This window comes from Athene noctua, chromosome 8 (assembly GCF_965140245.1).
Source record: "Athene noctua chromosome 8, bAthNoc1.hap1.1, whole genome shotgun sequence".
NCBI lineage: Eukaryota > Metazoa > Chordata > Aves > Strigiformes > Strigidae > Athene > Athene noctua.
Genome location: NC_134044.1, coordinates 539353 through 566952, shown reverse-complemented (window position 1 = coordinate 566952; position 27600 = coordinate 539353). Strand labels below are relative to the sequence as shown.

Here is a 27600-nt window from a genome sequence, read left to right as displayed (position 1 = left end):
AATTCACACCCCAAATAAAAGTGAGCTTCAGTACTACAAACGCTGCTGCCAAACCTCTGATTGCCCGGAGGTACAGCTCATCTGTGCGTTCAGGACCTGGCACACAGGGGCTGTGCTTGCGGCCTGCTTTCCAGGGGTTCACAGGCAGCATCTTGCCCCCTAAATGGCAAAGGCAGTGGGACAGGTGCCAGAACACTGAGAAGGCTTAGAAACAGGCATAGAAACAGAGTGAGAGTCACAGGCCCGAGGTTCTGAGAGTTTTTTAATTCTTCACAGAGTGGGAGTCTTGATTGCTGTTGCTGTTGACACACGGAGTGGGGAGAAAAGCTATTTACGCCTTTTACCTAAGGTCATAAGTGACTTCAGTCCCCAGCACTGACGTTTCAGCGCTCACATTCCCTCTGCCCACAGAAGGTGATTCAGGGAGTGAACTCAAATATCTTGCTCAGTGTAAACAAACCAAACGAGTTGGACTGACATGGGACCCCCAAATATCCCCGGAGAGTGTGCAGAACACAGACGTTTCAGGAGCAAGGGTGAGCAGAGAGATGGGGCAGGATCTCAGTCACGGGCAGATTTCAAGGCTGAAAGGAACAGAAGCCCAGTCACCCCGAGCCGTGGACAATATGACAGACCAACTGCCTAGCAGGGACAGCATTTCTGCACTGAACACTGAGACTTTCGGATTTACCACAATAAAAAGCCTCTGTCTGCAATGACAAGTCTGTGCAAACAAAGCCTTACGGCCACAGACTCCAGCAAAAAACAGGGTATGGGCTGTGCAGAGGAACTGCCTCTGCTCAGAGCCCCCACTTCACACAGAGGGTAGTGATGAGGCTGTTACACACCCACTGCCCCAACCACCCACCACTGAAATGAGGGGCCAGGAAATTAAAATAGGATATAGAAATTAGGCACTCAAGAAATGAAGGTATAACTTAGTTTAGAGATAAAGATGGAAGACTTAGAGATCAGGCTAGGGGCTGGAGGGTCATTAGTTAAAAGATAAGCTTAAAATAGGATAATAGATCATAGCTGATGGGCCAGAGAGCAGAACAATAGGGAAACCTTGATTAATAGAAGCTGTGAGAGAACACTTCCTGATGGAATAGGAAGGCAGCCCTAAAAGCTGGTCAAAACCAACCCTATCGTCCGGCCTGAGTCCAAGAGGCTGCATAAACTGCAAGGAGGCAGCGGGTGCTCCCCCATGCGTGTATATCACTGGCTTGTTACATGGAGAAAGGGCAACAGTTTGGCATTGCTCAACTTTCCCTTCGCTCCTGCTGCATCTTGTTCCTGAAACAAAAAGGATCTTGCTGTCGCCTCCGCTGTGGAGGTGGTCTGGGCTTTTGCAGGGTCTGCAGCGAGTGTAGGACGCGCTGTGCCAGGCAGAGGAGGCTGCTCAGTGGGTGTGGGCTGAGACCCGGCTTCTGGGTTGGAGCTCCTGCCGTCGCCATCCCTGTTTGACCTTTGCAGTGTCACTTAGTTTCTCAGTGCTCGGTTCCCCACTCTGCCGAGGGAAGATGCAGGGGTAGTCCCACTGCCCTTTACGTGGTGCTGAACTCGAGGAGCAGGCATGGTGCACTCCTGCTGTAGCTGTTGAGCCGGGCTTGGTGCTGGTGTTTAATGGGAGGGTGTAATGAGGGAGACAGGCTCTCCTCTGTGCTGCACAAACTGAAATACAGGCAGTTTTGTTTAACCGTAAGAAGAACTTTATTTCCTGTGAGGATGGCAAGCGCTGGAGCAGGCTGCCCAGGTCGGCTGGGGAGGTGGCGCAGGTGTACGTGTCGCCATCCCTGCGGGTTTTCAGAAGCTGACTGGGCAGGGCTCTGGGGTGGTTGGCCCTGCTTTGAGCAGGGTGGTTGGACTAAGCCATCTCCAGAGCTTCCTTCCAACCTCAGCTGTTCTGTGATTCACCCTGCGGGTCCTGCTTCAGTGCAAGAGAAATAACTCAGAAAGTCTTTTCTGGGGTGACCCTGAGTAAAGGTCTGACAGGATCTGTCCTCTCTGCGGAGGTGCACCCCATGCCCAGAGGAGGGTGTGTGCCATGTGGTGGTGACTTGCGGAAACATGACTCCCCAACCTCTAAGGTTATAAAGTAGGTGTGTTTATTCAGCGCTGAGGCACATGGGGGATCTCTCCACCACAAACGTGCGCACGCCTCGTGGCACCTTGCCTTGGATTTATGCTACAAAGCATTACATATTCATAATAAGCCTATACATATGCATAACCTATCCCCGCTGCGTATTATAATGAGCCTGAAAGTCATCTTCGTATGTTCTGCCCCGGTCTCCTCCTAGTTGTGTCTGTGCAGTGTGTCCCACGTGTAGCTCCCTCGAAAGATCTTTTGTTAGCACAGAATGTCTGAAAATTACTTTGTTTCCTATGTCACAGGGAAAAAACCAATTTTGAAGATGCTGTAAGATACAGCTGTTGAGATGGTGCTGATACCTTTCAATGTTTCCTCGAGGCGGATTCCATCAAGAATGCTGTTCAACTCCTCTCTAGGGCTTACACAATTGACCCCAATAATCCAGTGGTGTTAAATAACTTGGCTAACCATTTCTTCTTCAAGAAGGTAAGAGGTCTGTGGAATTTTACAGTTAAATGCTTGATAACTTCTGAACAACAAGGACTCTGGTTTTAGATTCAGTCTCTTTTCATTGGGCTAAGTGGTGCCTAATATGGAACTTCTAATCTAGGTGGAAAAGTGTAAAGGTTTTGACTTAAAGTTTGTGTAAATTTTTTCAAGAAAATAAAAGGTATGCTTACTTCTTAAGTCAAGGTCACCTTTGTGTCCCGAAAGGTTTTTGGTTTGTGGTGTTTTGTGTGGTTTTGGTTTTTGGTTTGAGGTATTTATTTTGTTTTGGTTTCTTTTTCTCTTTCATGCTTTAAAATATGAAATAAAGAACAGTAACCAGTAAAACTAAATCTGTTATTCATTTAGGCAGTGCTGTGGCTAAATCTGTCTTGTCTTTTCCAGCTATCCTTGTTTAAATAATAAATCACTGCACCATGAATAAAGTGAAGACTTTCAAATTTCGTTTAACTTCCTTTTTTTCAGGACTATGCTAAAGCACAGAACTTGGCTCTTCATGCTTGCCATAATACAAAAGTTGAAGCAATGCAGGCAGAGGGTTGTTATCCGCTGGCTAAGTCTTTTCATGTACAGGTAGGGCCATTTTCAAATTGAGATTACACTTAAAAATCTGTCTTATGAAAGTTCTAAGTGTGAAAACACTACCTCTTCTTTGATTCTTCTTTTTCATTAGGGAGATTATGATCAAGCTTTCCAGTATTATTACCAGGCCAGTCAGTTTGCCTCTTCTTCTTTTGTACTTCCATTTTTTGGATTGGGTCAAACATTTATCGAGGGGACAAAGAGAATGCGTCACAATGCTTTGAAAAAGTTCTGAAAGCCTATCCAAACAATTATGAGACTCTGAAAATCCTTGGATGTCTTTATGTGGCTTCAGAAGACCAGGAGAAACGGGATATTGCAAAGGTGAGTTTTGCTTCTGCCAGCATCATGCTTTTACATCCGACTGTAGAACTTAGAAATCAGACTTGAAATCAGACTGTACCTGAAGCTGCATAAAACTCAGGGTTACTTGGCTGTAGATATGGCTGTCATGAGAGATCCTCTGAGCTGTGGAGAGTCACAACTTCTCGACAGAACTGAGACTCCTACGGGGCTGTGGCTAAAGCAAGTCCCGGAACTGCGAGGAGCCCCAGCCTCACCTTTGTATTTGGCACTGTGCAAAGGGCAGAATTCCTCACATGTATGTTATAATTCTCTGAAGATGGTAAGTTAGCTAATGTTTTCCTGAAGGCAGCAAATTAGCTAGTGAGTTTCATAAAACACTTGTCTTGGCTTCTCTGGAAGGACGATGTTATGCTTTTTTTATAAATGACAGTGTGTTTTAATGTAGTGTTGGATAACTGAATACAAAAGGTGTTAGACATCATTTTTCTTGCCGCTCATGTTGCTGTAATAGTTTCTGCTTCTCTAACACTTTAAGCGGGTTTATGTTCTACAGAAAAATTCATTAATGAAGGAAGGAAACTAATGCAATTTTTTTGGTGACAAAATTGTGCAGGTGTTTAAGATGTTTTCTTTTGCAGTGAGGTATATCTGTCTAGTGTTAAGGTTAATACCTTCACTCTTTCTTTCGATTGTTTTCATATTTTTTTAAACAGTTTGTGCGTCCGCAAAGAGGCGTAATTATTTTTTGCTGTTTTTCAGGGTCATCTAAAGAAAGTCACGGAACCATGTTCTGAAGACGTAGAGGCATGGGTTGAGCTCGCCCAAATTCTAGAACAGACTGATATACAGGTGTTATTAATACACACCTGGCAAATTATGTGTGTGCTTCTCACAAGAGCACAGAGAGCTCATCCTCTTCTTTCTTTCATCCACGTTCTCTCCCTGTGTGAAGGGTGCACTCTCAGCCTATGGTACAGCCACACGCATTCTGCGAGAGGAAGTACATGCTGACGTCCCACCAGAGATTGTGAATAATGTGGGTTCTCTGCACTTCAGGCTGGGAAACCGAGGAGAAGCAAAGGTGTGTTACTACTCAAAGTTTGAACGGAGTTTCTTGATCACCTAGAAGTTTTCCTTGAAGAATATTCTAGAGTCCTTTATTCCTTTTTTTTTTCTTTTTATTCTTTAGACATACTTTTTGGCATCGCTGGATTGTGCAAAAGCAGAAGCTGAACATGATGAGCATTATTACAACGCTATCGCTGTAACAGCGAACTATATAACCTTGCCCAAATCTATGAGGTGATGTCTGAATTTCATGAAGCGGAAAAACTCCATTAAAACATTTTAAGAGAACATCCGAATTACGCTGATTGTAAGAAACTTTTGGTACTTTAGTTTCACAGTCCTCCTTTTAATACCAAAACTCTTCCCATTTACAGTGTCTTCGGGTCACCTTCTATCTGTCTTTGCTTCTTTTCAGAGTAGTTTTGGGGGTTACCTACGTGCTATTTCCATACCTTTTTCTTTTTTTAAGGCCTGCATCATCCTTATGGTCTAATATTCAGCTTTAAGCCTTCTAATTCTTGTTAAATCATACTGTACTCCAAAACTCTAGCAAAATTAGCTTATCTAGACTTGCATGCCTTTGCTTACTTGCGCCCCACCCCTAACAAAGCCTTAGTACCTCAGCCCTCGGGTGCAATCAAGGCCATCCACTTGATACACCCAGGCTTTGCAACCCTGCCTGTGTGGGTGGAAGTAGAGACCCTCTGGGAGAATCATTTTATCTTGGACCTTGGCCCTCCTCCAGGGAAGAAGAGCTGTTGAGGGTGTTAGCACAGCTTCTATGGCACATCCTGGTTTTCCTCCTCACTCTGCTTTTCCTCTTGCCCTCAAGCAGCGGACCTGTGGTATTTGCTGCAAAGGCAGGGTGGTAGCCCTTGCTCAGCAAGCTGCAGCACACAGCATGCCCCAGCCTCATCTACAGCCTTTCCCTGTTTGTTTTCTGTTGTTGCCTGCTGACTGATACTCTTCCTAAAGACTGTGGAGATGGGAGAGCTGTTTAAAGTGATAAGAGAGAGTTATGTAACTGGTGTATCCTCTTTTCTTTGAGGTTTCCCAATCGTCTTTAACTTATGAAACTAATGAAAAACATTCACATTACTTTAACTGTTAGAAATCTACAATTTCTGTATCACCACTGTGGATGGACATTCCTCTTCACAAGGTGTGTCTCACGGTGAATAGGGTATGAAAGGTGTCTCGATGTTTGCTGTCCTTGGCAGACCAAGAAAAAGATTGCTTTTGAAATTCATGCATGGCCAATACTTTCTTTGTCTGAGATAACTTTAATCTGTTTCCTGATTTTTATTTTCTTTTCCATTTCTGTTTTTAGGTGACTTGCGCTTGGGAGCTATGGCTAGGGATAAAGGGAATGAGGCTTCTGATTGGCTTAAAGACGTACTTTGGATAAATCTGGTTTGTAACCCTTCAAGTGTTTACAGTTAAAACACTTGAAATGCGACCTTCAAATTTTGTTTTCCTTTTGTTACGTTTTGATTTTGTTCACATAAACTAGGGGAAGAAGAAAAAACTACTGTAATCTGCTGTCTGTGTGTTTTGTTGTTCTTTTTTAAAATATAGAATTCTATTTAAGAAAAATAGTGTTTTATACTTGAAAAAGTAACCTTGCAAGGGAAAATGATACTTTTGCAAATTACAGTGAATTTTTATTTAGGACCATCCGGATGCTTGGTCTCTGATGGGCAATCTTCATCTGGCTAAACAAGAATGGGGTCCAGCACAGAAGAAATTTGAAAGGATATTGAAACAGCCCTCCACACAAAATGATACTTACGCCATGCTGGCTCTTGGCAACATCTGGTTCCGGAAACTACATCAACCGGCAAGGGACAGAGAAAAGGTAATGGGCGTCTGTCTGCCCTGTGTGTGGTTTTATTTATTTAACTTTTGCAGGCTCTTAGCTACTCAGAGCCTTTCCCGATGCCTATTTGGCATCTTGTAGGCTGTCAAACTTCTGGGTAGATCTTTAATACCCCATTATAGACATGAGGGATCAACTGAGGTACTTCATTCTGCAGGAGAAGCGTCATCAAGATGGTGCATTAGAGATCTACAAGCAAGTACTCAGAAGTGATCCAACGAATGTGTATGCTGCTGATGGCATAGGTGAATATTAGACTCTAATTTTCCTTCAGAGGTGATGATATTCTTATGTTTCATGCTTTGGTATAGAATTGTTTTTGCAGGGCCTGAATGCTATGTAGTGGAGCACAGAAAAAATGGCTTTCGTGTGCAACTATGTCACTTAGTTTTTCATGGGGAACTTCATTCCGGCAATATTTTGTTTTCTTTGGTAAGAGTACATGGTACTTGAACCTGGAAGCTTACACTGTAAATATTACTCTCCCCTTAGGAGCTGTCTTGGCACATAAAGGATATTTCCATGAAGCTCGTGAAGTTTTTACCCAAATGAGAGAGGCAACAGCCAATATCAGTGACGTGTGGCTGAATTTGGCACATATCTACGTAGAACAGAAACAGTACATCAGTGCTGTGCAGATGGTAACATCTCTAAATTGAACTAAATAATATGTTGGGTTAGATGACTTCTGGGTGTTTCGCTGCTGTCATAGCAGCTGTGAAAGTTTCTGAATAATATTTTAACGAGTTAGGTCTGTTTCTAGCATGCTGTTAGCTGTCAAGTCTCGATTTAAAACCAAACTGCCAAATGTGGGTAAGGGGTAACAAAGCAACTACCATTTGTACACTTTTTTTTTTATTTTTTTTTTTTAGTTAGCAGAGTTAAAACTTCATTGGGTTAGAATTTTGGTCTCAGAATTAATTTTCAGTGAGAGAGGTTTCAGTCAGCATAGTTAACTGTATGTGATTTACATTCAGATGTTACTGAAGAAAGTAAATGCAATTTGTTGCTGGGATTTTTTTTAATAGCAACAGTTCCTATTTTTGTTCTTGCAAATGACTGCATAAGTAATAATCGGAGCTGTCTGAAAAGATGTGCCATGATTTCTTTCACCAAAGTTAGTATCACAAGGTAATTCATGTTGAAGAAATTGGTTGAGGTCATCTAGTTCAACCTGCTCAAGCAAGCTAACTTCCAAATATCAACCTATTCTAACTAGGTTCCCTCAATTAGTTGATGAAAGGCATACAAGTAAGCTGAAACAAAAGCGTACGCTGAACAGGATAGAAGCTAAGAACAAAATGCTTTCATTGAGAGTGGGTCCACACTGAGGCTCAGAAATACTTATCTCAAAGGAATCTTGAAGCTTTTTGTGATGGTCACAAGGAAGAGATACGGGGCCTTTCTTGGCTGATCAAGACCTCAGTAGTCCCTATCTGCCCCGCCAGTGAACTCCTGTTAAAAGCTTTGGTCACACAATCACATTTATTCTGTTGTGTTTGAATTACAGTGGGAAGCTGGGTATCATTTTCACCTTTTGATTTGTCAGAAAAACGTTGTACTCATTTGCCTGTATATTTAACTACAGCTGTTAGCAGAAATGTGTTTATTTCCTGCGGTGTTGTATTGTTCCCTGGGTTGTGCTATGCAGCCAGCACAAGCCACAGTCTGAGACACATGGCACTGGACTCAAAGGGAGATGAACTGAATAGTCTAGCTTACTACAGCCACAACAGTTATTCTACTGTACTCTATCACAAAGCATACCCACCCAAGGCAGACATAAGCTAAATACAAAAACTTTGACTCTGAAGATGAGTGAAAATTGGGCGCTCACAACAGTGTGATCCAAGAGTAGTGGATCCAAGCATTACAGTTTGGGCAGTTCCTGTACTGAGCTGGAAATAAAAATGACTTTGTATTTCTTACTATTTTGGAGGTTTAGAAAGGGTGAATGATTCCTTGAGAAAAGAGTATGTCAAACAAAAGGTGCTTGTTACTGGAAAGGATACAAGTTTCGTAACTGAAGCTTTGAATCTAGACCCACAAAACCTATAGTAATGAGTCTTCCTTTACACTCTAGAACAACTAGATAGCCCTTGGCATGCCAGGTTATTCAGCTAGGTGGACAAAACCAATATGTTGCTGAGTTATCTGAAAGGTGTGGATTTTTTTTTAATTAATTGCATCAGACACATGGAATTACTACATTAAATATGCTTCAATTTATAAAATATCTTGTATGAATAAAGAAAATAGATTTAATATCATATAGCGGAGAATAATTGAGTGCACTTAAAATAAGTCGTGCTTGTTGGACTTACTTTTCAAGTACCACCTATTGTAACGATTCTATTGTATTTTAAGACCTAGAGAGCCTCCTGCACTGCTGTCAGTTTCCAGGAAAATCAGGTACTTGCTACAGACCAGCAGACAGACTTTTCTGATCAGTGAAAAGGAGGCGTCTATGTAGCATGACACACTTTAAAAAGCAAAAGGCATATTAGCAGTAATGCTTTTTAGGAATAGAAACGCTTACTGGAGTTAGGTTAAATAAGTAACGATTATCACCTCTTGTTTTGATTTTTTTTTTTTTTTTTTTTTCCATTTCAGTATGAACACTGCCTCAGAAAGTTCTCTAAGTATCAAAATGCTGAAGTTTTACTATATTTGGCCCGGGCGCTCTTCAAATGTGGGAAATTACAGGAATGCAAACCAACTTTGTTAAAGGTACGAACATAAAACATCATCTATCACAGAGTGAAATTACTGTGAGTTGATGCATGTTTGTGTCTCTAAATTCAGTAGTCTTGGATTGAAATAATGGTGCTCACTCTCTGTATGGCGCTTCAGTATACCCCTGTATCACACTGCGGCACATCTTCACAACTCGCTTTTTATTTACAGGCCAGGCACGTAGCGCCAGGGGATGCAGTCCTTACGTATCATACGGCTTTAGTGCTACGAAGACTAGCTACCTGTGTCCTGAAAGATGTAAAAAGCAATCTAAAGGAGATGCTTAATGCTGTGAAAGAGCTGGAGCTAGCCCACAGGTAAAGATGATTTGTTTCTAATCATTAGAATCTATTTTGTTGTTCCCTTGTGGTGAATTTGCAGTATAGATCACAGATCTGGTTAGACAGACCATCATCTCCTGTGAAGCGCTGTATGCAATTCTAGAGTTTCTAGTAGGAAAACAAGACTGAGCCTGACAAAACTGTGTATTCAAACTTGCTCGAGAGCCAGTTTTGTTTGGCCACGTGGCCAATATGTTTCCCAAAGGGTTTTGTGTTACTACGGTGAAGATGTGCTTCTTCCTGGAAAAGCACAGTTGAAAAAAAAAAAAAAAAAAGTTGAAAATTATTCCACTAACTTAATACTTTTTTTTATGATTTCTTTCAAAACAGCCTATAAGGCTCAAAAGCACATCATTATTATATAAGGCTAGTTAATGACTGGTAGTTCTTGAAAACTAATTTCGCCCTCCTATTGGCAAATAAATCCTAATTACTTCATGTCTTAACAGAAGGAGTTTTGGTGTGTTTGGGATCTTTCAGTTCTCTTTGAAAAAGAAAAAAAAAAAAATCTGGGCAGAGAACAGTGTGATTAATCTGATCCAACTGTAACCCTCTTCTTCAACCCCTTATTCTGCTCCTAGGTATTCCTCCCGTATCTGGTGCTTGCTTTATGCGCTCCTAGCTCTGCTGTTATGTTGAGGATAGATGTTGCCCTTCAGTAATTTTGGCAACTGAAGCCAGCTGTTCACACAAGCAAGCACTTCACAATTCTAGTGCTTTACATACTAAACTAAAGATTCAGACACAAATTCTCACTGAAATTCCATTAGCAGCTTGCTGTTACTGTTTTGAGACAGTTGCTTGAAAGCCTTTATTTTTCAGAAGTCTATCACTTTGGAAAATATTTTCCATAATCTAAAACTTTAGCAAGGAATTATTTTCTCCACATGCACAAGAACTTGAGTTCAGTCTAGCACAAAAGTTCTTAATTTAAAATGTCTCTGATGGAGTATGGGAAGAAACTGGCAACCTTGAAAGTTAGGAAGTCGTTTTCTTTAAATTAATTGAAGAAACTGTTTTCAAGACACTGATCATCACAGCTTGCGCATCGACTTGAAGGTTTGTTGTATTCGTGAGGGCCTGTCAGACAACTAGGTTCCAGGAGGGTGTTCTGGAAGGTCTTTTAAAACATGAGTTTTCCTTCCTTTCCTGATGCTGGATTCAAGCAATTAAGCTGTGACAGACAAGGAATAAATCTGCGGGCATCAGCAATGTACTTACTGCTAGGAGCAGTAAATGAAATCTTAGAAGTCTCTTTAGAATTTTGCAGGGGGTTTGTTCTGCTCTAGAGGGGTTTGAGAATGTTTTAAATTTGGAGAACTCTGAATGTACCTTTCTACTGTTGTATTCAAAGGGGCTGCACGCAGCCAAAACTGGTGAGATGTACTCATCTGTTGAGTTTGAGAAGATTGTAATTCAGGAGTAAATGCTTTGGTTTAAGGCAAAATGACAGTAAATATATAAGTAATGCCATATTTGCTTAGTTTTGTTGTTTTTTCCTCCAGGGTTGCTGAAGACAGGTTTCAGATGGATGGTTTTAAACCAACGGTGGTTGAAGGGGGTTTTTTAGTTGTTTGTGGTTTTGTTTTTTTCCTTTATCTTTGAATCTCACCAATTTACTGAAGGGACATCATGCTACAGAGTGTTGGTGTTGGTGGCCCAACAAGCTACTCAGGAATGTGAATGCAGAAGCCATTCCTATCTGAAGTCGTCCCAGGCTGTTGCTGCTGAAGCACTGAGCTTGCTGTTGGGGTTCTGTGGGAGTTGTGGGGGTTATCGGGGTCCTGGGGGAGGGGTATTTGGGTCCTAGAGGGAGCGTAATGGAGTCGGGGTGGGGCGGGAAGGGGGATGTTCTGGAGGGGTTTGGGAGGTTTACTGGGGTCCTGGGGGTGTCTTGGGGGAGGCATTGGGGTCTGGAGGAGGGTCTTGGTGCTCGGGGGGTGTTAATTGGGGTCATGGGGGAGTTGAGGGTGTTATTAGTGTCCGGGGGGGCAGTGTCTAATGGGCTCCTGGGGGCAGTTTCTGGGGGAGATATTGGGGTCCTGGGGACAGTAATGGGGTGCAAGAAGGGTCCAGAGGGGGGTCACTGGGGTCCTGGGGGGGATCTTGTGGAGGATATTGGTGTCCTGGGGATATATTGGGGAGGCTAACGGCACTCAGTGGAGTCCTGGGGGTGGGCTGGTAGGGTCCCGGGGAGATATCTGGCATCTTGGGGGTAAAGTGGAGAAGTGGGGGCCAATAGGATCTGGGGGGGGACAAACACTAATGAGGTTGGGGGGAGGGGGGGGCGCTGAGGGTGTTTTGGAGGGACCTGGCCGTGGCAATGCAGTTTGGGTGGGTTGCACGGGGGATTTGGGATTCCTGGGGGTCCCAGGGGTACCTGTCCCCCCCCCGGCAGGTGCTGCTGCCCCAGGGGTACCCCGAGAGCCTCAGCCCCGACCCCTCCAGTGCCAGTGCTGGGACGCCGTGGGGGTGGGGGACGGTGCCTCCACCATCACTGGGGCCACCCTCACCTGGGTGCTGCACGGTGAGTTCCCCAGATCCCACCGCCCCCCCCCCTTTTCACCCCAAAATGGCCCTTGGTCCCCAGATCTGTGTGTAATCCCCAGTACCACAGTTTTGCCCCAAAATTTCTCCATTGACCTCCAAAACCATTTTTGTCCCCCAAATTTCCCACTTTGAACTGGTGTTCCCACTTTGCCCCCAAATCAGCCTCAGCACCCTCAAAACTCTTACATTTCATCCCCAAAATCTATCTTGAAAGTCAAAACCGCATAGTGTGACTCCAAAATCTGTTCTAGCAACCCCAAGAGCCTTCCGGTTTCACTCTAAAATCTTTCTTGGACACCAGATTCCCCGTTTTACAACAAAATGTTCTAGTTTGACCGCCAAATCTCCCACACTCTCCCCAAAATCTCTCTTGGATCCACAGAATCCCCCTGTTCGACGCCATAAATTACTCTAGCACCCCCAAACCCTGCCAGTTTCATCCCTAAAACCCCAGTTTGACCCCAAAACATCCCTGTATGCAAAATCCCTTCCCCCCCCCCCCCGTAACCCAAATTCCCCTATTTCACCCCAAATCCCCCATACCTGCAATTGCCCCTTTTCACCCCAAACTCCACCATGGCCCAGATCCCTCAGTTTCATCCCAAACCCCATGTTCCCCAAATCTCTCAGTTTCTCTCCAAAATTCCTGCCATGCCCCAAATCTTCCAATTTCATCCCAAAACTTTTTTGTCCCAAATCCACCAATTTCACCACAAAACTCCCTTGTCTGTGGGCACTCAGGGAGCTCTGGGGGCAGGGTCTGTAGCACAGTTGGGGTGTCGAGATTTATTGGGCTCCCCGTGCCCCTGGTGACCTTATCCCCCTTTCGGTGCCCCCAGGGCAGGAGAAGGAGGGGCCCTTGCTGGAGGGGACCCCGCCGTGCCCACGAGCTCTGGGCGGAGCAGCAGCTCTGCTACAGGGAGATCCCCGAGGCCTGCGTGGGCTCCTGCCAGGCCAAAGACGCTGCGAGTGTCCCCCCGTGTCCCCAAAACCTCAGGGGGTCCCCGCCCCATTTTTTGGGGACATCGTGATGTCCCCAGCTCAACACTCACCTCTAGGGTTGGTGGCCTCTCTCTCTCCTGAGGTGGCCGCACATCCCTGCGTGCCCGCGGCTGGAACCAGAGGGGCTCTGCCACCCCCACACGTGTGCTGCTGCCCGGAGCCGTTCTGTTCTGCGGCGTCCGAGGTTTGGGAAGGCCCTGGCGGCAGAGGGCTGCGGAGGGCAGGGGGCGGTGAACTCCCCGCAGGGGCTGTGGTGCCCGGCTGGGTGATTCCTGCTGGCCGAGGGCAGGCAGTGCTGGGGGCGTGGCCTTCTGGTGGGCGGGCCCATCCCCAGAGCCCCGCCCACTGTTCGTTAGCTGTCCGTCGGGTCTGGCCGTTGGTCCGTTGGAGCCACCAGCCCCAGCGCCGGCAGCACGGAGCTGTGCTGGCCCGGAGCGGCGCTGGGAGGAGGCAGGGTCTGGCCGAGCGGCGCTGACCGGGCTCTGGCAACCCGCTTCCCGTCCTTGCTGTCCCCGGCTGGGCCGCGTCCTCGGTGCACAGCAAGGGTCCTCCTGTCCCGGGCAGGATGGGCCAGGCCAACGGCTGCTGCGGCTCCAGGTGGGCTCCCCCCACGGCTCGGGGACGGGGGGGCACGGCCGCGCCCCGCAGCAGCGGCCTTTCTGACGCCCGCCGCGCTCTGCTCCGCAGGGACGCTCTCGCCGACGCAGAGCCGGTGCTGAGCGCAGACGTGCAGCTGACCCGGGGCTGCAAGAGGAGCGAGAGGCGCCTTCTCCTCCTCCAGGGTGAACTGGTGGTCACCAAGCTGCGGTGAGACCCTCCGAGCCCAGCTGCCGTCACCCCACGCCTGGCCCCGGCACAAGGGCTGGCACACCCTGGCCCCAGGCCCCGGGACCTGGGTGCTGGATGCACCAGTGCCCGCCCCAAGGGCAGGGGGGGAGCAGGGCTCTGCCCGGGGGGGCACCCCAAGGTGGCCACCTCCACCTCACTGCCTGCCTCCGCTCTCTGCAGAGGTGGCACCACCCTGCGCCCACAGCTCCGCCTGGCCCTGGACCAGCTGTGGGTGCTGAGCGACGGGAAGGAGGCGGCGGGGGAGGAAGAGGCGGAGGGTGTCGGCGGCCGTGAGGAGAGGAGCTCCCTCCTCTTCCTCTGGCCCAGGGGCTCCTGCACTGCCACTTTCGGGTGAGTCGTGGTGCCACGTCCCCCGGCCGGGCAGGAGAGGTTCCTGTGAAGGGCCTCTGCCCTCCGTGCAGAGCCTGGGCAGGGAGCGGGCAGCACGCCGGCAGGGAGGGATGGGGGGCATTTCCACATCCTGCATCCCCTGGTCGCTTTTGGTCCCCAGAAGGGAAGGGCCAGAGCAGCTGCTCTGGCAACACAGAGGGACCAGGGCTTGGGCAGCGGCTCTGTCCCGCCCCACGGGGCTTCGTCCTGCCCCTGTGTCCTTCCCCACGGGGCAGGGCTGTGCAGGCGCCCGCCTCTGCCAACAGGCTGGGGGGCAGCGGGGCCTGACGCCGTTTCTCCTCTTGCTGCAGCTCCCGGGCGCTGAAGGAGCTGTGGGTGCACACACTGCTGGGGTAAGCTGGGGGGTGCTGCAGGCACAGCCAGATGGGGAACACAGCTTCCCGGCTGGGGAGAGGTGTCCCTGCGGCTGCGGGCGGCTCTCGGGGAGAGCTGCCTGACGAGAGAGAAGAGGCGGCTTGGGGCTCACCCAGCTCTCTCCCTGTCCCTTCCCGGTGCACAGGACACCCGACGGAAGCAAGAAGCCCCGAGTGACCCTCGTCCCGTCACTCAAGCTCCTGGAGAAGGAGCGGAGCCGCCGCCATGCCGTGAGTGTCTCTCTGGCACGGGCACTGTCCCCAGCACTGCTCCTGCAGCCCAGCAGCACAGGCATGGCTGCTCACCTTCTGCCTCTGCTTCTCTCTTGCCCAGTGGAGGCCGTTCAGCACCAGGAGCCTGGAGAAGCTGGTGGAGAGCCAGGCAGAGGTGAGAACGGCTGCCTTTGCCCTCAGGCTGTGCCGGGGTGCAGGGATGGGTGTGCTAGTGGGGGGAGCTTGGGAGGGTCCCTTGGTGCAATTCCGGGAGTGGGGAATGTTGAGGAGCCACCAGAAATGCTGGCATATCCTGGCTGGTGGCACTGGGAGGAAACCTGCCACAAGGGGCAGAGGGCCGGGGAGATCAGAGGGTCCCCGCTCTGCCACGCTCAGGCTGCTGGTGCCGGGTTCTTGCAGGCTGATGTCAGGAAAGGGCCTCCGATGGCCCCGTCGAGCAGTGAGGGAGGACTTTGCCGCTCACCAGGTGAGTTTGGGAAAGAAAGGCCCCTCCTGCAAGTGGCTGGGCTGTGCTCACTTGTCCCTTGAGTGTCCCCATGCAGGTTGGGCAGCCTGAGGAAAGACGTCAGCTGGAGGAGAAAGGACAGCACCGGGCAGTGGCCGCTGGATGTGGTTCTGTGGGGACACAGGGCCTCTGCTGCTGCCCACAGCCTGGAGGATGACAAAGCCAGGGCTGGGCCAGGCTGTCCTGGGGACACGCTGGCTCTCAGGAGCCCCCGAGCCGGATCTGTTGAGCCGGAGCTGCGGTTCCAGCTGCCGGACCCTGCCCGTCCTGCCGCACCGCTCAGCACCGCGCTGCAGGCAGGGCAGGGCAGGGCAGGGCAGGCTCTGGGAGCGCTGGCCCAGCAGCATCCTCTGACAGGCTCTTGCTCTCTTTTCCTTTGCAGCAGGAGGAACCAGCAGCAGCAGGAGGAGGAGGAGGGGGCCGCCCTGGCCCTTTGCTCTGTGGCGGAGCCCGGCCACTGCCCCGGCGCCAGGGCAGGCGGGCTCCGGCTGCAGCAGGGCGCTCTTTGGGCAGCCCCTGGCAGCCCTCTGCGGGGAGGATGGCACGCTGCCCCAGCCCATCCAGGTCAGCCAGCCTGGCCAGAGGGTCCCCAGCCCTCCCTCTGCAGGCTCCGGAGGGCCAGCGGGTGTCCCCGGGAGCTCTGGGGATGGGGCACTGGGCTCTTCACCCCCAGCACGGAGCCAGCTCTGGGCAGTGCTCTGGCCGCCGCTGCTGGAAGGCGGCTCCTCGGCCACACAACTGTCCTCCTGCCTCTCCCGCAGGAGCTGCTGGCCGTGCTGCAGCAGGAAGGACCATCGACGGAGGGGATATTCCGCAGAGCCGCCAGCGGGACAGCGCTTCGAGAGCTGCGGGAGGCCCTGGACCACGGCACAGACGTCGACATGGGAAGCCAGCCCGCGCTGCTGCTGGCCGCCATCCTGAAGGTGAGCGCTTCTGCCCTGCGGCTGGAGGAGCTCCCGGCTGGCCCCCAGCGTTCAAAGGCTCACCTGGAGGCCTGGGCCTTGCAGGAATTTCTCCGGAGCATCCCCTGCAAGCTCCTCGTGACCGAGCTCTACGAGGACTGGATGGCGGCGATGCAGAAGCCCAGCAGGGAGGAGAAGATCTGGGAGCTGAGAGCGTGAGTGTGGGCAGCAGCCTGCCTGTTGAGCAGGAGCCCTGACCGCTGGCCCAGAGCACCTGGAAAGCTGCGCTGGCTCCCACCAGCCTCGGGCGAGTCTGGGGGACGCTGTGGGCAGCATCTGCTTTAGTAGCGCCGTGTTCCCCTTCCCCCAGGGTGGCCGAGAAGTTGCCCGCAGCCAACCTCCTCCTCCTGAAGAGGCTGCTGTCCCTCCTCCGGCACATCGGCCGCCACGCAGCCACCAGCAGGATGGGCTGCAGCAACCTGGCCGTCTGCGTTGGGCCGAACCTGCTGAGCCCAGCCCACGCGGACCTGCTCCCGCTGGAGGCCCTGCTGGAGGTGACACACAAGGTGCGCGTCCCCACTCGCCGGGGCAGCCTTCCCGGCCCACCAGCGCTTGGCTGCGCAGAGGGCTCTGCCGGCCTCCTCCCGCCAGCAAATGCTGTCGGGGTGGCTGCCTGGAGGAGCAGCCCCACAGCCACAGCCTCTGGGCAGGAGCAGGGGGCAGGGGTGGCAAAGGTGCTTGGCCCCTTGTCAGGCAGCGGGGTGGAGACCGACGGTTTGATGCGTGCAGGTGAACGTGCTGGTGGAGTTTCTGGTGGAGAACTGCAGGGAGCTCTTTGAGGAGGAAGCGGGCAGCCTTTCCAGCCCAGCAGACCAGGAGCTGGCAGCCCCCCTGGAGAGTTTCAGAGGTGAGAGGGGGGACTGGGGGTTGGCACCGGCTGGGGCTTGGGGCACCAGAAACCTCTGTGTTCCTTCTGACAGGAACAGGCATCGAGTGTTGTCCTCTGAGCCCCGCTTGTCCTGTGGCCTCTCTTTGGCCACTGCTCTCCAAAGATGAACGTTTTCCTCTGCAGCATGAGCTGAAGCCTGCAGACAGGCCATCGGAGGGCTGACCACAGAAGTGTAGGGCTTTGGGTGGGTGTTGCTTTAGCTCTGTTTGCTTCCAAGAAGTCACCATGTTGCACATGCTTTTGATTTCTAGATCTGCGTTTGGAAGAACAAAGTGTCCCTGCAGGCAAAGTGGACACCGAGCGTCGGGCAGAAGCTTTGCTGCATGCACCCCCCTCTCTGCTCGGTGTCCTCACAGGAGCTGGGGGAGATAGAGCGGTGGAGAGGGAAAGGGGAGAGGTACGTCAGCTCCCCCAACACGGTGACAGCGTGTCTGGGGCAGGAGGGGAGTTTCCGATGAGGCCAAGTCGCTGCCGTGCCTCGGCCTGGCAGTAGAGCTGGTGTGGGTTTGGGTTATTCCTCCGCCCCTGGGGATGATACATAGCAATGGAAATCGGCACGGTGGTGTCTCAAATGCACTCGGCAGGTGTTTGATCAGCTAAAGGCCCACAGAAAGTCAGAGAAGAGCAGTTGTCAACTTCAGGGGGGTTTGCTCAGGCCCTATTTTGTCAGAGCTTCCTCAGGGCTGTTTGTGGGTCAGCAGGGGGACTGTGTGAACTGTGGCTGATGCAAACCAGCCCCAGGCATCTCCTCGGGAGAGCTGAGGGACCAATTTAGCAAGAGTCCCTTACCGCCCCAGGTCACTCCTTGCCACATGCCAACTGTGACATTTCTGGTTTAGGCACGGCCAGCTTTGCCTCCATCCACCCCCGAGAGCACGGCAGAGTCCCTGGGGCGCCCAGAACTACTGGCCAGGCTTTCTGAGGAACGAAGGTAAAATGAGCTGGCTTTGGTTAAAATCAGAACTGACTCCCGTGGGCTGTGGCTTTCTCTATCTAATCCCACTGTGGGGTGGAAAGATTTTCAGGCTCTGCTGAGGACCAGGAGAAGAAGAGGAGCCAGAAGAGAAGAGCGGCCTGGGGAGAGGAGAGCGACGGCTGCCCGGAAAAGAAGAGGAGGAAGAGGGAAGGTTCTTGTGGGGACGGACCAGCACAGAGCCGCCGGCAGGGGCAGAGGTTGGGCAGCCCAGGTGCGTGCCGGGCTCTGCTGCCCATCTTTCCCCCCCTCTCCACACTGCTCTCCGTCAGCCCCAGGCGCTGGCGAGGGGCAGCGAGGGGCCCCGGTGCTGCGCGGGCTCTGGCCATAACTCCCTGGCGGGGCCCGGGGGCTCCCGGCCGAGCCCTGCGGGTGGCACAGGGGCCCTGCGCGTCTCTGCACGCGCTCGGGGCTCGAGGGGCACTGCCCGGGGGACGAGGCGCCAGAGCCGCCCCGCAGGCAGCGCCAGCAGCAGCTCTGTCGGGGCGTCAGCAATCCCTCACACACGGTGTTCCCAGAGAGGCAGCACAGCCCTGCCCCTTCCTGCCGCCAGGGACTCACCAGAGCTTTCTGACTCTGCCCTTGCAGGTGCCGACTCGTGGTCACTGCCCGGACCGCTGTGCCTCCGGGGCCCCGCACTTGCCCTATAAAATAAAAAGATATTTTCTCTCTTGTGACTGAGTCTGCCACGGGATATTCTGAAGCGGGGAGCGGTTGTTCTGAGGTGAATCCTCAGGGGGGAGTTTGGGATCGTCCCTTGTCCCAACACCCTTTCCAGGGGGTGTCAGGGCTGAGTCGAGGTGCTTGAGGAGGGAAACCCAAGCCCAGAGTCACGCGGGAGGGTGGAGGCTGGATGGAGCAAGTGACAAGAACAGTGACAAGTTGGTATCACTCAGAATCTAAACGTAGCCGCCCCCAGCCCCTCTGACACCTGAGGATAAACTGAGACGCAAGGGGGTTTATTTTCTGCCAAATTACCCTGTAAGGTGACAGGCGTCAACGCTGGGGACACTCCAGGGATGGAGACGTCACCACAGACACCCTGCGGCCACCCTGGTCCCCTCCCAGTTGTGGGGCATCAAAGTGGGGTGCAGCCCAGGGATGGGGACGTCCCCAAGAGCCAGCTTGGGGTCTCTTGTGTCCCTTCAAAGTCATGGGGTGTCAATGTGGAGGACACCCTGAGGATGGGGGCATCACTAAGAGCCACCTTGGGGTCCCTCAGGGTCATGGGGCATCAACGTAGGGGACAGCTCATGGACGGGGATGTCCCCAAGAGCCACCTTGGTGTCCCTGTGTCCCCTCCCATGCCCAGGGTGACAATTTGGGGACTTAAGGAGACCCTGAGAGGTGTGTGGGGTGTCCCCATGGCCCCTCCGGGGTGTCCCTGTGTCCCCCATCCTGGACAATGCCGTTGATGTACCAGTGGAGGCCGTTGGTGACTTTCCTTGTCAGCCCGGTGTGGTTCCCTTCCTGGGGGGTGGGGGAGGGGACACGGGTGACCACAGGCTCCCCAAACCTGAGGGGAGTGGTTGCGGGGGGCTTGGGATGCACCTCTCCCTTCCCAGGTGTCCTCGAGAGTTTGAGGGGGATCCCACCAATGCCACACCCTTGTCCCTGCACCCCCACCACCACCGGCAGGGGGTGTGGGGACAGCAGGGACACAGTGTGGGGGGAAACTGGGGGGTGTGGGGGGGTGACAGTGCTGGGACCCCCCAAGCTCCTGCAGGGGACAGTAGGGATGTGGAGGAGGGGTTTGGGTGTCCCAATGGGGGAACTGGGGGTGCAGGAAAAGGGGAGACTTCACCGGGACCTTCCCCAGAGCCCTGCAGGGGACAGTGGGGGTGAGGGAGTTCCAAGTGGGGAATTGAGGGTCTTGGGGGGACTAAGGAGGGGTCCTCCCAATTTTGGGGGGTTGCTGGGGAGGTTTTGTTGGTCCCAGAGGGGCTTAGGGGTCCCAAGCGGTTGAGGGGTATCCTAGGGGAACTTGAGGTGTTCCCCACTATTTTGGGTGGCCTCAAGGGTTTTTTGGGCATCCCCACGGATTTTGGGGGGCTCTGGGGGGGTTGGTGGTTCCAAAGGGGCAAGACTGCTACAGAAAAGCAGCTCTTCTCCTCAGCACCAACCCTCTGCCTGACACCCCCCCACATGCCCCCCCCTCCCCAAAAAATCACCTTCATTCACTGTCCCCCCCCAATCCTTCCTTCTTCAAAGCTGTGTGGCAGCGACGTTACGATGACGGGATGAAGAGCCCACTTTGGGTGGTAAAGAGCTCGCTTTGGAGCTGGAGGAGGAGAAAACCCACAGAGCCCTCTCAGGTCTCATTCCAAGGACTGAGAAGCCTTAAACCATGGAGAGGGAATCTACTCGCTGCACCCCGAGTTTGTCAGCAACCTGCTGCTGTTTCCTGGACAAACACTCGTGCAACTAACCTGTGGCGTATTTTCTTAGGTGTATGTCTTTAGTAACCGTTGCCTCTTTGTACCTTTCCTGAGTTTTTCTTATCTTTAATTTCTTGAGCTTTCTGATTCACACAATACGAGACAGAAAACACAGAAGTGAGCTGTCTGCTCTATTGACCAACCGAGTTCATTTCCAGTGACCTGACCCAGCTTGTAATATCCAACACACCTAATTAACCACACACCAAGCCAGGTTTCTTTCTGTCCTGTGTTGTTTATTGTTTGAAAACCTGTCTTAATAATTTTTACATACAATAAACATATTACTAAATTGTATTACTAAAAATAAAATAATGATAAGCTCAGCCGGGTTAGAATCCAACAGAAAGTCAGGAGCAGGGGCAGGAAGGACGTGATCTTCCCTCACACTAGGTGGGTGAACTTCTAGGTGCAGACTTGGACCTTAACAGAAAACACAACACACAACAAAATAAAGTTAATTCTAAGCAGTCACTCTCCCCATTTACTTCCTCCCACTTTCTTTTGCTTTTTGACTCTCCATGTGCTTATTTATGTCAAAGCTTCTTTCAGCTGCTGACACACTACCACTGCAAACTGAAGAACTTGCCAACGTGTGAAAGTTTCTGCTGAGAAGGCAGAACAGCCGCTGCTTTGTTAGTGCAAACACACAGAGGAAGGGAACCTCTATTTCCACGGGCTTCTATCCCATGTGCCACCATGTCACTACTTGTTGGGCAATTTGTACAGGATGCCAAACACGGGTACTGCGATCTGACACACAGGAGCATTTAACCCACACTTCCAGCCCAGAGGTCCTAGCAAAATTTTCACATACCTCTGGCTCTAGCCAAGGGTAGTGGCTGCACTGCAGGAAAAATAATTTCTAAAAGCGTCTGAAGTCAGCTTCTAGTGATAGGACTCAACGCCGTTACTCCACGAGAGATGCTGACGGCACTAGTAGGGGAGAGCTCTTCAGACTCCTGCCCAAGGGAATTCTGGGGACGGGAAACATCAGCTACCCCAAGTTTTTCCTTCACAAGTTTCTCTTTCACGATGTTTTAAAGAACCATTTCACATTATCCCGCATATGTTCGTTAGCATCATTCCTCCTCTCAAAGTCCTTCACCCATTTAAGATTTCCTCACAAACAAGTCTGATCTTTTAGTTCCTAAGAAAATCCATCAATGCCCAGGAATCCCTCGGAAAGCCACCGGTGTGCAGTCCAGGTTAACACCTCCCCGTGTACCCACAGGAGATAAACCAAAGAGGAGATGAAGGCAATTTCTCTCCCATCTCTCCTCCCAGGTGCTTTGAGGTAACGCTTACACCCAGAACAGGGAGACGCAGAAAATCCCGGCACTGGACCTCTTCAGGTTCTGGCCTCCTCAGGGCTGTCAGGAGCCGAAGGGTGTCGCTGCAGAGAAGCTTTAGTGAAAGAGACACCTGCTCCTCAGCCACTGCTGCCAAACTGTAACTCTCGGTCAACTGTCATCTCTGCCGTAGCTGAGCTCGTAACCTGCATACGGAACCCTCTCCCTGCTAATCCCTGGAATCACCCCATCCACCTGGAGAGGGGCAGCGGAGATCCCTCTAGCCAGCCTGCTCCTCAGTTACGGACAGGTAAAGCAGTTACCTGGAAATCGAACGCTCCTTCGGACTCTTCTTTATATTCCATCCCTTCCTGAACCAGCTGTGAACTCATCAAGCCTGGACTTTTTCTTTTCCCTGTTAAAATAAATTTGACCGTTATCACAATTACAGCTTGACCTTTATTACACAAAGACAAAAGAAACAAAACATAGCCAGAATGAGAAGATGCATACTGCTTGCAGATGCAAAGGTGGACATGCTATTTAAGCAAAACCAGTGTAGAATTCTTCCTACAAGTCTTAGGGAAAGTTTTAGGATGACATTTGCCTTCTTTTAGTTTTGCATGTTTACCACCTGCACCCAGAACGTCTGTGGGAGAAAACACTCTGTCATTTCTGCTGATGTCAGATGCACTCGAGTGTAACTGCCGTCCGACAGCCCATCGAAACACAGACGTGAAAACCAGCCCAACTTCACTGAGCCAAACCCCCACTCCTCTTTAAGTCTCGTCGTTCTCTGTCAAACTCCTCCCGAGATAAGGGAGGCCAAAGGCACCCTGCTTGTGTCAGAAATGGCAGCGGGACCAGGGGAGCGACGGTGCCCCTGTCTCGGCTCTGGTGAGGCCGCTCCTCGAATACCGTGTTCAGTTTTGGGCCCCTCGCCTCCAGACAGACCCTGAGGGGCTGCAGCGCGTCCAGAGCAGAGCAAGGAAGGTGGTGAAGGGTCTAGAGAACAAGTCCTGTGCGGAGCGGCTGAGGGAACTGGGGGCGTTTAGCCTGGAGAGGAGGAGGCTGCGGGGAGGCCTCATCGCCCTCTACAGCTACCCAAAAGGAGGTTGTGGCAAGGTGGGCGTTGGTGTCTTTTCCCAAGTCACAAGCGACAGGAGAAGCAGCGGCCTCCAGTTGCACCGGGGGAGGTTTAGATCAGCTACTGGGGAACATTTCTCCACCGGAAGGGTTGTCAGGCATTGGAACAGGCTGCCCAAGCTACCATCCACGGGTAGATGTGGCGCTGAGGGACATGGTTTAGTGGTGGACTTGGCAGGGTTGGGTTATCGGTTGGACTCGATGGTCTTAATGTTTTTTTCCAAACTCAGTGACTCTACGATTGTCCAAAGGAGGAGCTTGTGCCATTGGGATGGCATGTGAATGAGCCATTGGAACTGCTGCTGGTCCTCAAGCTGGTGACGTGTCTGCAGGAGCTGGGGGATATCCTGGAGGAGGGAGAGTGCACCCAGCAGACGGAGCCGCCCAGGTGGGAACTGAGGTTGTGGCGGTACCCCCGGGGGAAGAGGACGTGCTGGGGGGGGTGGAGGATACAAGGAGGTGGAGGCACCGGCACAGAGAGCGGTGTTGGTGCTGGTAGTGCTGGGCCCTGCGTCCTCTGGGTACGTTCACTGCGCGGGCATCCTCGATTTGAGCTTCTAAAGAAACAACAATCTGTGCCTACTTATTCCCTTATAAACCAGCTGTTGTGTCCGTTCTGTGTTATGGCCTCCTTTAACAGGTTACAAGCAGCAGTATATTGAATTTCTGTAGCCTACTTACACTTCCCAGTCTGGCCTGCCACTTGCCGAGCGAATTTTGCCGGCTCTCACTGGATGACCTTCAGGCATGGGGAGAGAAAAAAAATCCCTTTCAGTTTACCTGAAGATAATTTTTTAAGAGCAATTTGTAAGTTACGGTTACTTACCAGTTGTGGGTACTGATCGTCCCTGGGGGCCCAGAAGACTTGGTGATGCTCTCTGTCCCAGTCCAGGATCCTGATAGCCCTTGTGAATTGGTGCAAACAGTTGGAAAATAAGCTCTACCTAAACACAAGAATCACTGCATATGGTGAGAGAAAACCTACCTTCTCTTCCCACAAACCACGGACCGACAGCGGGGAAGGTCGAGTACGTTCCATGGCAGCCACCAGCGCAGCAGGAGCCACGGGTGCTGGTGGAGGTGCTGGTGGCTGCTGCTGCTGCCTCTGGATAATCTGTGCATAACCAGTGCCATTTCTGAAGTTGTTCACAGCCTAGAGGCAGAAAAACATTTACAAAGAGGTAACATGAACCTTCAGCAGCTTGATGAACAGAAGTCTCCACAGAGTAAAATTACTGGTGTATTCCCATACATACTGTCCTTCCTAAAACAAACCAACATACAGATATATTCCGATTAGATCTAAGGGAGAAATTCTTCCCTGTGAGGGGGGTGAGGCCCTGGCACAGGTTGCCCAGAGCAGCTGTGGCTGCCCCCTCCCTGGCAGGGTTCAAGGCCAGGTTGGACGGGGCTTTGGGCAGCCTGGGCTAGTGGACGGTGTCCCTGCCCGGGGCAGGGGCTGGGACTGGATGGGCTTTAAGGTCCCTTCCAAGCCAAACCCTTCTGTGATATATGCACACATCCCACTGCGCACTGGGGCTACGGATTGGTAACTCAGACTATCTGTCCGTAAAGCTCTCCAGTGTTAACACTCAATTTGAAACCGAGTCAATCCTGTTAAACACAAGTGTGAGCTGAGTTTGCCAGGCTGTCTCTCAAGAGTTGTCGGCATCTGTAACAGCAGGTAATGTATTTGCAAAGTAAATTTAGCCTTATTCCATTTAGCCTTGTTTAAGGAGATGTAAATTAATATTTTCTTCCCTTTCAGCTAATTGACTGACCAGACTTTTCTTAGAGTTTTTCTAAAAGTCACCGCATTACCTGGCGTAGGAACTTGTTGGCAACTAAAGTATCAGGAGAAACATCTGCCTGATGACACGATGGGCACGTATGTTCCTCAGAGTCCAGCAATGCTGTTCTAACACCTGGGTATAATCAGAATCATCACAACAGGTTTTAGCTAAACTAAGGAAATTTTGGGGGTTCTATTCAGTTCTAAAAGCCTGTAGATGGTTAATGGGTGAATATGGAGCTGAATTGAGAGCACGAAGTTGAGAACTGAGAGCATGCAATGTTCAGCAGTGTAAAAAATTTCGAGGATGCAGGAAATAGCTGCCCAGCTTTGATATTTCACTACTGTAACATTTGAAGATGTAGAGTAGGCCGTGTCTTGATGTTTTGACTAGTCTGTTCTCCACTGTCCAGCAGAGTGAGAAGTCACCAACCTCAAGGTTAATGAATAAGACACATCTCCAAAACCCATGAGTAGGTTCAAGTTCTGATAGTTTTAACCAGCTCTCCCCTGGAGAAGAATGTGGATTAAATGCCTAGCGAGCCATTTGCTGCAGACCACAGCAAGTCACCAGCGCTGGCTCTAGAGTTTTGTATGAGAGAAAGGACTGTGCACAAACTAAATGCATTTGATAGCGAATACTGCAATCAGCTGCACCATTACGCACTCTTCTCGTGCTCATCCTTCCGCATGTAAAGAGGGTTTAACTAGATGATGCATAGAAAGGGAAAAACGCCTTCTGCCTTAGTTTTTTCCTGACTACAAGAAGAGTCCTTTCCTATTTGGGGTATACTTAAGTAGTAAACAGAGCTGGTAAGAAAGGAATGTTACAATCTTTCTGCTGCCAGAAGATCAGGTGTGATGTTTTGAACTGACAAACATGGGAGTAACACTTACACTCATCACAGAAACTGTTTCCACAGCAGGGGATAATAACTGCATCCACCATGATTTCTTTACAAATGAAACATAACAGCTCTTCTGGAACACGACTGTCTAAGGAGGAGGAGAGGGAGGAAGAGGACGGCTCCTCAGGTAGAAAGGGATGCTTCTCCTTCTTTCCTCTGGCATACGCTTCCCTGGAGGGGGGTGGGGAAGGAAAAAGAAAAAAAGTTACAGATGGGTAAAGGAGAACTTTCCCAAGCTTTTCATTTTATCCAGTGAAGACAGTAGGTGGCATTCTCACTCCAAATTAGCCTTCAAAAATGCAGGCATTTAGTTTAAAATACTTTCCTATAGCCAGAGCACTAGAAAAGGGAGGGGAGAACAATTTTCCTTCTGCAGAGCTCTTCCCTTCATTGGATCAACTAAGAAATTAGCTCAGACTACAGAAATCAATTTCTGACAGCTAGAGACCGGGTGAAATGAATCCCACGTCTCCTTTCACCAGAGGGTGAATGTGAATCGCAGGCTCAGGATAAAGTCAGTCTCCGCCTAATCATGTTTTATAAATGGCGGAAATCTATGTTACAGCTTCTGCAAAAGGAGATGCATGACAGAAAAACAGAGGTGCTCCCAAGTGCATTTTAAAACAGCCACCCTTGTCAGCACACACCAGTGTTTTCTTAGCTTACAGCAACAGGAAAACATCCCTCTGCTTCACACATGGGATTGGGCAAACGGCAGAGGGGGAGGGGATCTCAGTCCAACAGCTGTTTGTTAAATTCTGCAAGAAGCCTTACAAAGACAAAACAGGAGCAGAAGGAGCTTTCAAAAAGAATGATGCCACCGTAAACACGACGGAGATGTTTTGCAGAAATAGGGGTTCTTAGCATACCAAAAGCTTACCCAGCGTTCAGGGGCCTGAACAGCAGGACTGCCCCATTTTAATATTAGAAATCATCACAGATTTTAAGGTGAAGATACAACGACAGTGCTTCTTCCCCCATAATTACAGATGCTGGCCAGCTTGGTGGCGTTGCCACTCAGACATGGACACTTGGCTTCCCTCCTTCACTTTTTGGTCAGACCAGCTAATTCCATACTCACGCATTAATAATTGGGATGGCATATCTTCCAGTCGGTGTCAGCATCGCACCCTTCATATTGGGATCTTCCACCTCCACCATGAAACTCCTGGGAATTCCCGTGCTCTTTCGAAGTCTGCGAACAGACTGAAAATTACTGTCCTGTTAAGAAAAGAAATGCAGACATATCTCAAGACCCACACTTAAAATGGCATTTCAACCACTATTTTAAGCAGCAAAAGCTTTAATCCTCTCCTTTTAGCTAGCCCAAGGGCTGCTCGACTGAAATACTCTTTTTCCCAAATGAATACAGCCAGCATGCTCCAAAGGCCCGAGCAGTGTTCTGAGCTCAGTTGATATTCTTTGGCTTAACTTCAGGGTCCTGAAGGGTGAAATATCCCTCAGCTCACCGTCCCCTCAGAGGAGAGGCACAAACCCCCTCCTCCTCCAAAGGGCAGTTCAGAGGGAGAGCTGAATGCAGGGCTCTGGATCGGCCACTGGGGAAACTGGTATTCCCCATCTACACACGAAGGTTGAATTCGGAGCTGATGCCCGTGCGTTCAGTGAGTAACCTTAAATGGCATGAATACTCAACCAGAGACTTGTGTAATTATAACACGCAAATATTCAATAGTTGGGGCCAAGAGAAATGTCATTTTTTCCTACAAAATACTAAAAAATGCAAACTGTCATTAAAAAGAGTTATGACAAAAAAAACCTTGCAGTAACATTGAAGTATATAAA

At 50.5% G+C, this 27600-nt stretch overlaps 1 protein-coding gene and 1 pseudogene across 1 annotated transcript; both read left to right on the top strand.

Moving 5' to 3' along the window:
* Nucleotides 1-478: 478 nt before the first annotated feature.
* LOC141963273 (RNA polymerase-associated protein CTR9 homolog) lies at nt 479-10617 on the top strand (annotated as a pseudogene).
* Nucleotides 10618-13631: 3014 nt separating this feature from the next.
* LOC141963272 (T-cell activation Rho GTPase-activating protein-like) lies at nt 13632-27249 on the top strand. Its single transcript, XM_074912456.1, has 9 exons — nt 13632-13873; nt 15292-15358; nt 15755-15961; nt 16159-16320; nt 16405-16514; nt 16670-16865; nt 17089-17206; nt 17500-17645; nt 27235-27249. The coding sequence occupies exons 1-9, from the start codon at nt 13632-13634 to the stop codon at nt 27247-27249; spliced, it is 1263 nt and encodes a 420-aa protein (XP_074768557.1).
* Nucleotides 27250-27600: the final 351 nt, after the last annotated feature.

Excerpts from the sequence above, each read along its gene's own strand:
- LOC141963272 (XM_074912456.1), top strand. The coding sequence starts at position 13,632 with ATGGGCCAGGCCAACGGCTGCTGCGGCTCCAGGTGGGCTCCCCCCACG. Across the intron at positions 15,962-16,158 it reads CGCTGCCCCAGCCCATCCAG|GAGCTGCTGGCCGTGCTGCA; the intron begins GTCAGCCAGCCT and ends CCTCTCCCGCAG. Across the intron at positions 16,321-16,404 it reads TGCTGGCCGCCATCCTGAAG|GAATTTCTCCGGAGCATCCC; the intron begins GTGAGCGCTTCT and ends TGGGCCTTGCAG.